This window comes from Lissotriton vulgaris, chromosome 7 (genome assembly GCF_964263255.1).
Source record: "Lissotriton vulgaris chromosome 7, aLisVul1.2, whole genome shotgun sequence".
NCBI classification, from domain to species: Eukaryota; Metazoa; Chordata; class Amphibia; order Caudata; family Salamandridae; genus Lissotriton; species Lissotriton vulgaris.
This window is the reverse complement of record NC_141695.1, coordinates 1,354,433,811-1,354,446,520: the sequence shown is the minus strand read 5'-3', so window position 1 is coordinate 1,354,446,520 and position 12,710 is coordinate 1,354,433,811. Positions and strand designations below refer to the sequence as shown.

General features: G+C 38.9%; 1 protein-coding gene across 2 annotated transcripts in view; it reads left to right on the top strand.

Annotated features, from left to right (window-relative positions):
• LOC147703686 (perforin-1-like) overlaps nucleotides 1–12,247 on the top strand; it is a 55,806-nt gene extending 43,559 nt beyond the window's left edge. For both annotated transcript variants that reach the window (XM_086932043.1, XM_086932044.1), the window contains one exon: nucleotides 9,107–12,247. In XM_086932043.1, coding sequence (XP_086788169.1) covers nucleotides 9,107–10,229 — 1,123 coding nt within the window. In that variant the 3' untranslated portion in view covers nucleotides 10,230–12,247. The remainder of the gene's footprint in view (nucleotides 1–9,106) is intronic.
• The last annotated feature ends 463 nt before the right edge of the window (nucleotides 12,248–12,710 follow it).

The following is a 12,710-nucleotide window of genomic DNA, read 5'->3' as shown; positions in this document are numbered from 1 at the left end:
GTTATGGCTGAGGGAACGAAGTAAAGGCGGGCATGCTGTGTTTCTGAAAGATGAATCAGTAGCACAATATCAAAATCAACCATGGTGTGTATACACAAATATTGTGTCACAAATATCATTAATAAAAATATTGTGTCCCTATCCTTAGAATGGTAAGTACAGAAATATAGGGAACAAATATTGCTTCAGGCTAATATTGTTAAAAAGCATGCAAAATATTGTTTCTTAATTTAAAGTAGTACTTCTTAAATATTTAAATATATACCATTAATAGAGGGTTAATTCAATAAATATCACTAATTTTAAATTTTACATATATCTATAAAAAACTTATATGAGCGCATATACTTATATACATACATACATATATCAACCGAAGAAATGCTGAAGCCAATTTCAAAGTCCCTACTGTATTTTTTCAAGAATAAAAATGGCAGCATGCAAATTGTTCGTAATCCTGATGCGTTTCACCGTGAAAATGGTATGACCTTCAGTATTGAACTAGTGCATGCTGGTTGATGTAGTATTTCAGGACTACAGGCATACCACAGCCTTCATTTAAAAGCATATGGGTACCTAATTCAGAGACCTGCTACACCTGTGACCAAGGCTCGTGTTAGAGCTGAAATGCATCAGGATTATGAATGATTTGCACGCTGTCACTTTTATTGTTGAAAATAAAACATTAGGAACTTTGAACTTGTCTTCAGAATTTCTTTGCTTATTGGATGGATGTACGGATGCTCCATGCCCATTAAGCTGAAGCCGCCCTACATGGGACCATGGCTCCCTCCATGGACACCAGGGCAGGAGGCCGGGCCCCTGGGGATTGGGTGCCTGGGTCCAAAATCGGCCTGGGAGGTGGGCTGCATGGCCCCCTCCCCTACTGTAAAAAAATCGATAAATAAAAAGCCAGGCCATGGGGGGTGGGATCCCCAGGGCTAAAATCCGCCCAGGGGGCAGAGCGGCCCCCCTCCCCTACTGTAAGAAAGAAAAAAGAAAAAGGCAGGGCAATGGGGTCTCCAGAGTTGAAATCCGCCTTTGGAGGGGGTCGTGCGGGCCCTCTGCCCATTCCAAAAAGGCCAGGAATCAGACCAGGGAAGGGGGGTTACATCGCCCCCTACCCTGATATAAAAATTATAAAAATGTTTAAAGCCAGCCCAGCAATTTGCAGAAGGCCCGCCCCTTTCACCCAAACGTGCCTACCGGCGCACTACTGGTTGGGGGGTGAAGTTCCCTTGATTTCTGATGATCCTTGGAGGCCAACCACCCCTCCTGTTACGTCCATGGAAGTCCCACACAGTGGGATTGCTGAGAATTCATCAGAGGCCTTGCCCCTTTTCTCCACTACTCTGAAAAGATACTCTAGGTGCACTACTAATTGGGGGATGAAGCCTCCTTGGATGCTGAACGTCCTTGGGGGCCAAGAACCCCTCCTGTTACCTCCAGTAAACCCCACTCACTGGAATTGTCGAGATGTCATTGAAAGCCTGCCCCCCTTTCTCCACTAGATAGGAAATAGAATTTAAAAAAACATAGAATGAACTGAAAACAACAAAGGTTACAGGGACGTTAGAGTTATGAAATAGAATTTAAAAAACCTTAGAAATTCACTGATAAAAAACAAAGGCCACAGGAACGGTATAGTTAGGCTCGTTTCACTTGTACAAAAGCAGAGAAATTCAGCAGTTAGAGTCAGCTGAGCTAACTATAACTCATCCCCCGCAATGCACTGCTTATAACCTCACATATTTCATCACTCATGACATCACTGATGACATCTGAAATGACATCACTGATGACATCTCAAATTACATTACTTGATGACATCATCCACAGAACCTGCCACACACCCAGTTACACCCCATACAACATCTCATACACCCACTCCCACACAACCTCTGACGTTCCCATTCGCAGACCCATATAAACAGTTATACACTTACTCCCTGAGCCACAGAGCCACTAGCACATCAACTCACCTATACAGCCACAAATACAACCACTAACTCACATATATAGCCACTCATGCAGCTACTCACTGACCTACACAGCTATTCACACATCCACACATACAGACATGCAGACTCTTACACACCCATTCATACACCCATACAGCCATTCTCATACTGAATCAGTCACCTATACAGATTCTCACAAACCTACTCATTCACCCGTACAGTCACTCACACACCCACTTGCTTACTAATAGATATATTAACATATGTACTCACTCATTTAAACAGTTACTGAGACAAGCACATACTGTAAGTGCTTGTCTCAGTAACTGTATACGTGATGCCATTTGAGATGACATCAATGATGTCATAAGCAGTGCATTGCAGGGGTGTAAGTTTTAGTTAGCTCAGATAGCTCTAACTGCTAAATTTCTCTGGCTTTGTACAAGTGATAACTATAAACAAATATTAATAATAAATACATTTAACCAATATTAGGAAACGTATTGTAGTCTGGGAATAATAGATTTACTATTCCCACTCCACTTTATGCAACAGTAGAGAAAGTGTAGGACTTTGAAGGGGTTAAATATATTGGGACTGATTAACAAAGGTATACTTACACTTTTGTAGCAGCTTACGATTGTTTGCTATTAACAAAGAGATTTACAAGTAGTATCCTTACGAGTGCAGAGTCTCTGCACATAAAAAGTCCTATTGTTTGATGTACGAAGACTTCGCACTAGCAAAGATATTATTCAGAAATCCCTTTGCGAATGGCAAACAATCATACACTTACACAAATGGGTACGTTTACCTTTGAAAATCAGGCCCATTATTCCCACTCCAAACTACGCATCAGTGGGTAAAGTGTTGGGTTTCGGAGGGACTGGATTTACTATTCCCACTGCAACCAGGGCAACATTAGTCAAAGTGTTGGACATCGAGGGATTCAATTTATTATTCCCACTCCAAACAGGCAAGCAGTAGGGGAAGGGGTGAACTTTGGAGGTTTTAGATTTACTATTCCTACTGCAAACAGCGCAAGGGTAGGAAAAGTGTTGGATTTGGAGAGGTAATATTTACTATTTCCATTCCAGTATTTTCAAAACTCCACTCCAGCCTGTGCAACATAAGGTAAGCACTGGACTTCGGAGGGATAGGATTTACTATTCCCACTCCAGTCTATGCAATAGTAAGGAAAAGTTTGGACCTCTGAGGGGTTAAATGTATTATTCCCACTCAAATCCAAGCAACAGTAAAGAAAGCATTAGATTTTGAAGCAGTTACAGTTACTATTGCCACTCCAGTTAGTACAATTGTAGGGAAAGAATTAGATTTCATAGGGGTTTGATTTACTATTCCCACTCCAAACTGCACAACAGTAGGGAAAGCGTTGAACTACCCAGTGGTTAGATTTACTATTCCCACTCGAAACAACGTAATATTTGGAAAAGTGTTGAACTTCGGTGGGGTAAGATTTACTATTCCCACTCCAGTCTGTGCAACAGTAGGGAAAACGTTTGACTTTTGGAAGCTTAGTATTCCCACTCAAGTCTAAGCGGCAATAGGTAAACTACTTCCCTTCAAATACATTACATATTTGAATAACCCTATTAATTTAGAAAAAATCTAAAACTCCTAATATAAACATTATTACTTAACATAAAATATATATATTTATAAATAAAAACTAAAAAAACTATTAACCAATTTACAGATTTCATAAACAATGTATTAATTCATTTTTAATTTGTAAATAATGGTTATTTAATTATTACTTAGTTAACTTGCTACCCTATATCCCTATAAACCTAAACCTAGTAACCTACACTTAAAATAAAACTAAAATAGACAGGCACAACACAAATTACATAATCGATCATAAATTACCTAATTAGTTAACAATTCATATTTTATTGTGAATGAATTATTACTTAATAAACTTCCCACCCTATAACCGTACAAACCTAGCAGCCCAAACCTCAAATATATTAACAATTTAATTTTAAAACATTAAATAAATTAATAAATTACTAAGCAAATTACATAAACAAAAAAGACATTAACAAAAAATATTGTAATTCTTTTTGAACAAATAAAAAGATAAATTGTAAAGAAATATTAATAATAAATATATCTGACCAATATTAGGAAAAGTATTGGAGTCCGGGAATAATAGGTATACTACCCAGACTCCAATTTCTGCAACAGTACAGAAAATGTAGGACTTCGGATGAGTTAAATATAGTATTCCCACTCCAAATTGTACAACAGTTGGGAAAGTGTTGGATTTCATAGTGGTAATATTTACTCTTCCCATTGCAGTATGTTCAACAGTATGGGAAACATTGGATTTCAGAGGGGTAAGATTTACTATTCCCCCTCCAATCTATGAAACAGGGGGGGAAAAGTTAGACTTCTGTGGGGTTTACTATTCCCACTCAAGTATAAGCAACAGTAGAGAAAGCATTAGATTTTGAAGTGGTGACATTTACTAATCCCATGTCAATTAGTGAAACAGTAGGGAAAGCATTGGACTTCGGAGGGGTTAGATTTACTATACCCACTCCAAGCAATGCAATATTAGTAAAAGTGTAGAACTTGGGGGGGGGGGAGGTAAGATTTACTATTCCCACTCCGGTCCGTGCACCAGTAGGGAAAGCGTTGGATTTCAGAGGGGTTAAATTGACTATTCCTACTCCAGTCTGTGCAACAGTGGGGAAAGCGTTAGACTTTGGATAGGTTGCATGTACAATTCCTACTACAGTATAAGCAGCAGAAGGTAAACTACTTCTCTTCAAACACATTACATATATCAATAACCTTTTAATGTAGAAAAAATATAATATTTTTAATATAAACATTATTACTTAACATAAAATATATTTCTAATTAAAATAATAAAAAACAATTAACCAATTTACAAAATTCATAAACAATGCAATAATATTACTTGTTTAGCTTACCAATAAATATCCCTACAAACCTAGTAACCACACCTAAAATATACTTAAAATAAATAAGTACAACTGAATTTACATAAATGATAATCAATTACCCAATTACAAAAAAGGAATTATTACTTAATTAACTCCCCACCCTATATCCCTACAAACTCAAACTCAGAAGCCCACAACTAAAATATATTAACAATTTAATTTCAAAACATTAAATAAATTCATAAATTACCAAGCACATAGAGTATAAAAAAATTAATAGCCAAAAACCAGAGATTTACAAAAAAATTACACTGTTTATAAAGACAAATAAAAATATAAAATTTCAATTATAAAGAAATATTAATAATACATATATTTATCCAATATTAGGAAAAGAATTGGAGTCTGGGAGTAATAGATATACTATTTCTACTTAAGTTTCACAGCAGTAGATAAAGTGTAGGACTTCAGAGGGTTTAAATATATTATTCCCACTCCAAACAGTGCAACAGTAGGGAAAGTGTTGAGTTTCACAGGGATTAGATTTACTATTCCCACTGTAACCTGGGCCACAGTAATACAGTATTGCACTGTGAAGGGATTCAATTTACTATTCTCAATCCAAACAGCACAATAAAGGAAAAGGTTTTTGCAGGGGTTAGATTTACTAGTCCCACTCTAAACAGTACAATAGTTGGGAAAATGTTGGATTTTGGAGAGGTAATATTTAATATTCTCATTCCAGTATCTTGAACAGTAGGGTAAACATTGGACTTTGGAGGGGTAAGATTTGCTATTCCCACTCCAGCCTAAGCAACAGTAAGGAAAGGGTTAGACGTCTGAGGGGTCTAACACCCCCCTCCTGGACAGAATGCCACACCCATATCTGTACCTATTGACATCACATTGCCTTCCTTGTCCCAATTTTGGATTACAATGCTAACATTCACCATAAGTTGCCTTACTGTTCTTTGTTGGTCATACGTCAAGTTATGTCTGCCCTCTGACCTCATATACCTTAATCTTTTCAATTCTGTGATTACCCCCTTCTCAAAAACATTGATGGGATTGTGTTGTACAGCAAAAGAAACACTGACTTGGGTTTGCACTCATTGGGGCATCTAAGATCTATTTGCAGCCCAACTTTGCCAAATTCAATTAGGGTCAATTACACCTTCCGAATTAGATTAACTTCTGCAAGAGTATGTCATTTCTTAAGGTCACTAAACATCACATTAGATATCCCATGTACCATATCTTTACTGTCCACCACTTGATAATTTGTGGTGTTTTATCAATATTTCAATTTCCATTTTCTAGTAAAATGAAACAAATTCTCTCTACCTGGTATATAATCAAGCTCTTTGCGGTGCATATACGGTTGCCAGTAGGTAGTTATAGTTAGGACCTGGTTTCCTAGCATTTGCTGTTTAGCTAATAACTTTGGTACAGTTTACCAAATCGTCACACATTATTCAAAACTTGTTTCCCACTCACTTCAGCAGCTATTTGGAAACTGTCAGGTGATTTGTCCAGTGGGGGCCAAGAAAGGGGGGGGGGGGGTAAAAAATAATTTGCCCCTTTCAATTTCCCATAGGGATTTTAAACACACTACAGCCTGAACCTCTGGACGGAATTACACCAAATTTGGCAGAAAGCTATGTTTTGGTCCAGAAATAGTGCATGTTTGTAATTTGGATTAATCTTTCCAGTAGGTTTGGAGTTATTCACCCCATTTACTATTCCCACTCAAGTCTAAGCAACAGTAGGGAAAGCATTAGATTTGGGAGCGGTTACATTTACTATTCGCACTCCAGTCTGTGCAATAGTAGGGAAAGTGTTGGACTTCGGAGGGGCTAAGTTTACTATTCCCAATCCAATTAAAGCGGCAGTAGGCAAACTACTTCACTTCAAACACATTACATATTTGAATAACCCATTCATTTAGATACAAATATAAAACTCTTAATATAAACATTATTAGTTAACATAATATATATTATTACTTATCTTAATATAATATTTATATATAAATACGTAAAAGAGATAAAAAAACAATTAATTTACAAAATACAAACAATGCAATAATTAATTTTCAATTAATTTAAATGGTTCTTTAAGTATTGCTCAATTACCTTGGCAACCTTTATCCCTAACAACCTAGTAATTCACACCTACCATATAAGTAAAATAAATAAGTACAAAACAATTTACATAATTGATAATAACCTAATTAGTGAACAATTAATATTTATTTTTTAATGAATTATTACTCAATTTACTTCCCACCTATAACCCTACAAACACAGCAGCCCACACCTAAAATATAACTAAAATATATAACACAATTTACATAATTGATGATCAATTGAATATTGAATTATACATGAATAAATATTTGTATTTAATTATTACTTAATTCACTTTTCACCCCATAGCCCTACAAACCTAGCAATACACAACTATAATATAGCTCAAATAAATCAGTATTACTTAGGGCATCATTTCGATGTCGGGCGGACTTTCCTCCACCTGACATCGTCTCGGTCAAGAGACTGACCGACACCCGGTCAGAGGTCCTGACCGACTAATTAGGATGTGACCGAACACTGTTCGGTCGCACTCGTATACTTGGCAATGGGAGCATGCACTCCAAGCCCGTCAGAAGCCAGTCAGAATGACCGTTCGCATTCCTTTCCAACCGACCCATTGTAATGGAGTCGGTTGGAAAGGAATCCGACCATTCCTACTGTATCGTAATTAAACCCTAAATGTATATAATTAATACTCAACTCAATAATTAATAATAAGGTAATAATTAATTATTACTTAACTTCTCACCCTATACCCCTACAAAGCCTGCAGCCCGTACCAAAAATATAACTGCATTATATGATTATTCCACAATTGTTATTATTAATAATCAGTTAAATAATTAATAATTAATTTTAATACATTACTACCTAATTAACTTCCCACTCTATACCCCTACAAACATAGTAACCCACACCTAAAATATAAGTAAAATAAATCAGTATTACATATAACATACATCAATAATATCAATCACATACTTATTTGAAAATTATTAATTAATTAATAAATAATTTGTACCTAATTATCTTCCCACCCTATTCCCCTACATACATAACAACCTGCTGCGACACAATAACTATTAGCAATTAAATAAAAAATTCAAAATCACTTAAAATTACAAATTATAGTTACAAAAAATAATAATTATACAGACAACAGTAACACATAAATTAATAGACAAAATAAAACACAGTAAAATCATTTTAAAAGTCTATATTTTGTACAACTTTATTTTTGAAAATGTTCTTAACAACGATATTACCTGAAAAAAATGATATTCCTGACAACAATATTTCTGCATCATGATATTTTTATAATGCAATATTTTTTCTGATATTTCTGTCTCTAGATATTCACAACTCAATATTTTGTCCAACTACCTGAACGACCGAACAAAAAGCCGAGTCCAGGTTAACTGTATTAATTTTGCAATATTGCAATGGCAGTTGAGACGTGCATTACAACTTTTGAAATAATAATTACCTTTTCAGCACTTCACCCCATACTATTGTTATGGACATTACTAATTTTGGAGTTATGTCGCCCTAGTGCTTAATTTATATGAATTAAAGAACGAATTATTAAATAAATAAGCAAATAAGTAAGCGCTAAGACCTTTCTTCTTGGGAGCCTGCCAGCGGATGCCAGTGTTACTGAAAAAGAGCGATGCCCAGTCTTGATTCCACCTCAAGAATCTTTTTTCCAATACGTCACTATACCTTGCTTTCTCTCTTTGTCATTGTTTTCCTTTCTTTCTCTTCTTCCTCACTTTCCTACCTTTCATTCTCTTGCGCATATGATGACATCCAATATGCCCCAGTCTCCAAAAATGAGCGCTGATGTGCACCACCTGCATCCACCAGCACACATGAAGCACTATTTACACTCTAGCCCAGTTGCTAATATTCCAGTTGCAGTGCACTTGGCATTGTGAAACTGTAGCATTTTATGGCTGCATTTTATTAAAACAAAAAATTCTTCCCATGGTTCGAAATATGAGTTTTGTATTGTATTGCGGGCCCCAACTCATGTTTTGTTTCGAAAGAACTTCCATAGTTTTGCAAACCAAAAAACTCTACATATATTAAAACCATTCTCTGTTTGTTCTAGATACCGGATAAAAAGTTGCCCTGAGGTCACAGATGAATTTAACAAAACGCTGAAATCTCTGCCGAGCAGGTACAACTCTTACACAAAGGCAGCCTTCCGTCAGTTCATAAACGTCTACGGGACTCATCACATCAAGCAGGTGACCTTGGGAGGAAGAATCAAGGATGTGACTGCAATCAAGACGTGCGAAGTGACCTTAAGTGGAGTCACGAAAAGTGACGTTAAAGACTGCCTGAATGCTGAGGCCAGTGCGAGCAGGGCTGGCAAGTTTTCATTTGGTACAAGCAGCATTGTGTCACGCTGCCAGTCTCTGGCCAGGAGTCGGTTCCACAGGAACACATTTTCAGAGGTGTTCCAGGAGAGGTTTTCTGAAGTGATTGGTGGCAGTGGGGATAAGAACGGAGATCTCTTGTTTCCAAATCAAAATGGCGGCAACCGGAAGCAAAGTATTCAGAGGTGGATTACAAGTTTGAAAGGGAACCCAGATGTCGTAGAATACACCCTGTCACCCCTACACCTGGTGATGTGTTCCCAAGGTCCAGTCAGGGAAAACCTCAAAGCAGCCATCTCAGAGTACATTCTAGAAAAACATACTAGGGATAAATGCCCCAGTTGTCCTCGAGGAAGTCGTGTCACACGACGAGGCCGCCAGTGCACCTGCAGCTGTCCAAGCAGCAGCTTCATGAACAGCGAGTGCTGTCCATTGAAAAAAGGCCTGGGGGAGCTAACCGTGTATGTTAGAGAGGGGAATGGTCTCCGTGGAGACAGTAATTGGTTTTGGAATGGTCATTCTGATGCCTATGTTGTCGTATATGTAACGGGTAAATCTGGCCAACGTACCCCAACAATTGACAACAATAACAACCCCCGATGGTATTACAGAATGCACTTTGGTACGGTTAGCCTCTTTAGTTATCTGGAGATGAAGCTGATCGTGTATGACCAGGACTGGTTCTGGTCCCGCAACACTGGAGAATGTAAAATAAAACTAGACCGTGCGTCTACTGGATTTATCTCACAAATATGCTACGTCAAAAAAGGCGGGCACATTCGCTATGAATACAAGATAGAGTGTTATCCAGGCTTAGGTGGTTCCAAGTGCAGCGAGTTGTCGCCCCCATAAGGGACAGTGTGAGGAAGAAGAGACCATTACTTAGTGTAAAGAAAAGGAAGACCTAAGGCCTTCTTTAGAATGAACCAGAACACAGTTTCCAAACAATGGGCCTAATTATGATGTAGGTGGGACTGCCACTGACAGAGGGAAAAGACCACCACCTCCGGCATGATCCAAGATCGCCTCGGGCGGCAGACGGAAATCTGTCCCTTTAATGGAGACAGTCTCTGTGCAGGCATTGCCATAGGGATTAGGATGTGCCTTTCTGACTGCCTTTTTCATGGTGGTCCGACCGGCATGAAATAGGAGTGGGAAACAGACTTTGGGGGCCCGTAGCAGGGCCACTGTCACCCATCGGACACTGCTAAGTGGCCATGGGGCACATGTAGTGCCCCCCACACGTCCATGCACCATGTGACGGTCAACTGGTACACAGTGCATGAATGTGCACAAAGTGCTTTTTTCTACTACGGCTTGTGCTGTGGCCCTTTTCCTGGAATGCAGCACAAGTCACAATAGAAGAAAGCACTTTATGACCACCAGCACAGCGATATCATCCTAATTGGGTGGATGGGATCACTGACTCATTGTCGGGCACTGCGCTGGCAGTCGGGGGACAGGCTACAATACCTGTGGTCGGAGCGATTATGTCGGGGGGACAGGCTTCGGGCAGTGGCCAGACGCACAGCGGTATCATCCTAATTGGGTGGATGGGATCACTGACTCATTGTCGGGCACTGCGATGGCAGTCGGGGGACAGGCTACAATACCTGTGGTCGGAGCGATTATGTCGGGGGGACAGGCTTCGGGCAGTGCCCAGACTATAATCCCTACAATGGAGATGGTGCCTGCGCAGGCACCACCGTAGGGATTAGGATATCTCTTTAGGGCTGCCTACGGAAAGAGTCTTTGTGGGCCCGAAGCAGGGCCGTCCCCTGTGGGCCACTGCTTAGTGGCCTGGGTGGCACACGTAGTGCCCCCTACACATCTGACACACAGTGCATTGATGTGCCCACATTCTTTTCCTGTGCTGCAACAAAAGCCTTCCTATAAAAAAGCCTTTTGTGGCTGCCTGCACAGCGGTTGTATCATAATAGGGAGGACCGGACCGCCGACTCATTGCCGGACAGTTCCTGCCCACAGTGATCAGACCGTGGGCAGGAACGGTGATCAGACCGCCATCGCAATGGGGCCCTATGTTTGGTTAATATGTTACAATGGGGACTGAAAGGCTTTAAAATGCATTTCAAGTGCCATATGTAAAAAGCATAATTCACTATGTGTGCCTGAAAGCTTGTTTTAACCTAGTTTTATTTTCTTTGATTATCAAATTCATTTCTATAAACATTTCATTTGTATGCACTTTTTGTTTAATGGTTGAAAAGGGGCTTGTAAAACATATAATGTACATTTTGATAAAGAAAGCACAAAAATGTGCTTGTTATAATCCATTTTGAATGGCCAAACTCGTTATGGGTGTTAATTTGGCTTGCAATTGTGTAGTGCTTCTTACCCTTGGACGGGATGCCGAAGTGTAATAATTAACACACCCAATAAATACCCAACCCTGGGGTATCAGATATAATCAGGGGCAATAATTATCTCCAATTCCTTCATGTCACTCATAAGTAGGGGTTACATGTTCTTCGCGGCCGAAATGCCCCACTGCATAGAAAGGCTCAGTAAAATGTAAATGTGCGAAGACAAATATTGCATGCATTTCCCTAAATGTCATTAAGTCACAAATTCGCAAATAAACTGACTTGCACTCCAAGGGCCTTTTTGGGCTGCGATGCCTTCAGTTAGTGTGGAAGTATCTTGTTGTGCTGAGGACACTTTTTAAAGCTGGTGAAGGAAAACTAGGAACCTTTGCAACCTTTGTGAAAGGCAAATATTACGAACTTTTCTTATGCACCCCTTAATCATTCATCTTTTAAAAATTTGCCTTGTCTTTTTCCTATTGTTTATATGTTATCAAGTACTGTTTATTCACATGTTGCAGTTTCAAGTTCCCAATAAAGATTAGGAAAGACTCAGTTGCTTCCATTTTCTTCCATGCAACCTTTTCTTTCCTTTTTAAAATGAATTTAAATTCCGCCCAGTTTTTCTTAGGAGTCTGCCGCCTGCACAGCTGTATGCCTGAGTACCAAAGCTGCCTAATTTTGATTCCATGTCATAAATCTTTCCTTCACCACACTCACATTATTTTTCTCTTTATTACATTCCTGGGGGTTATTTTTATTCCCATTTTTCCTATCTTTCTCTTCATCCTTCTTTCTCCCCTTTCTGTCCTCTTCTCTCTTACTTTAGGTTCAAGTGATAATGAACAGTAAGTGCCTGGCCCCAAAATGAGTGCCGCCTGAAAGAACTTGCATGTTTTCAGTGGTGGAGGGCTCCACCCTGCAGCAGAGAACTGAGTTGCTTGTCATCAAGGAAGACATGGAGATACCTATATGAGTTCTGTGCAGAGTTTTAGTAATAGTGTTTCCA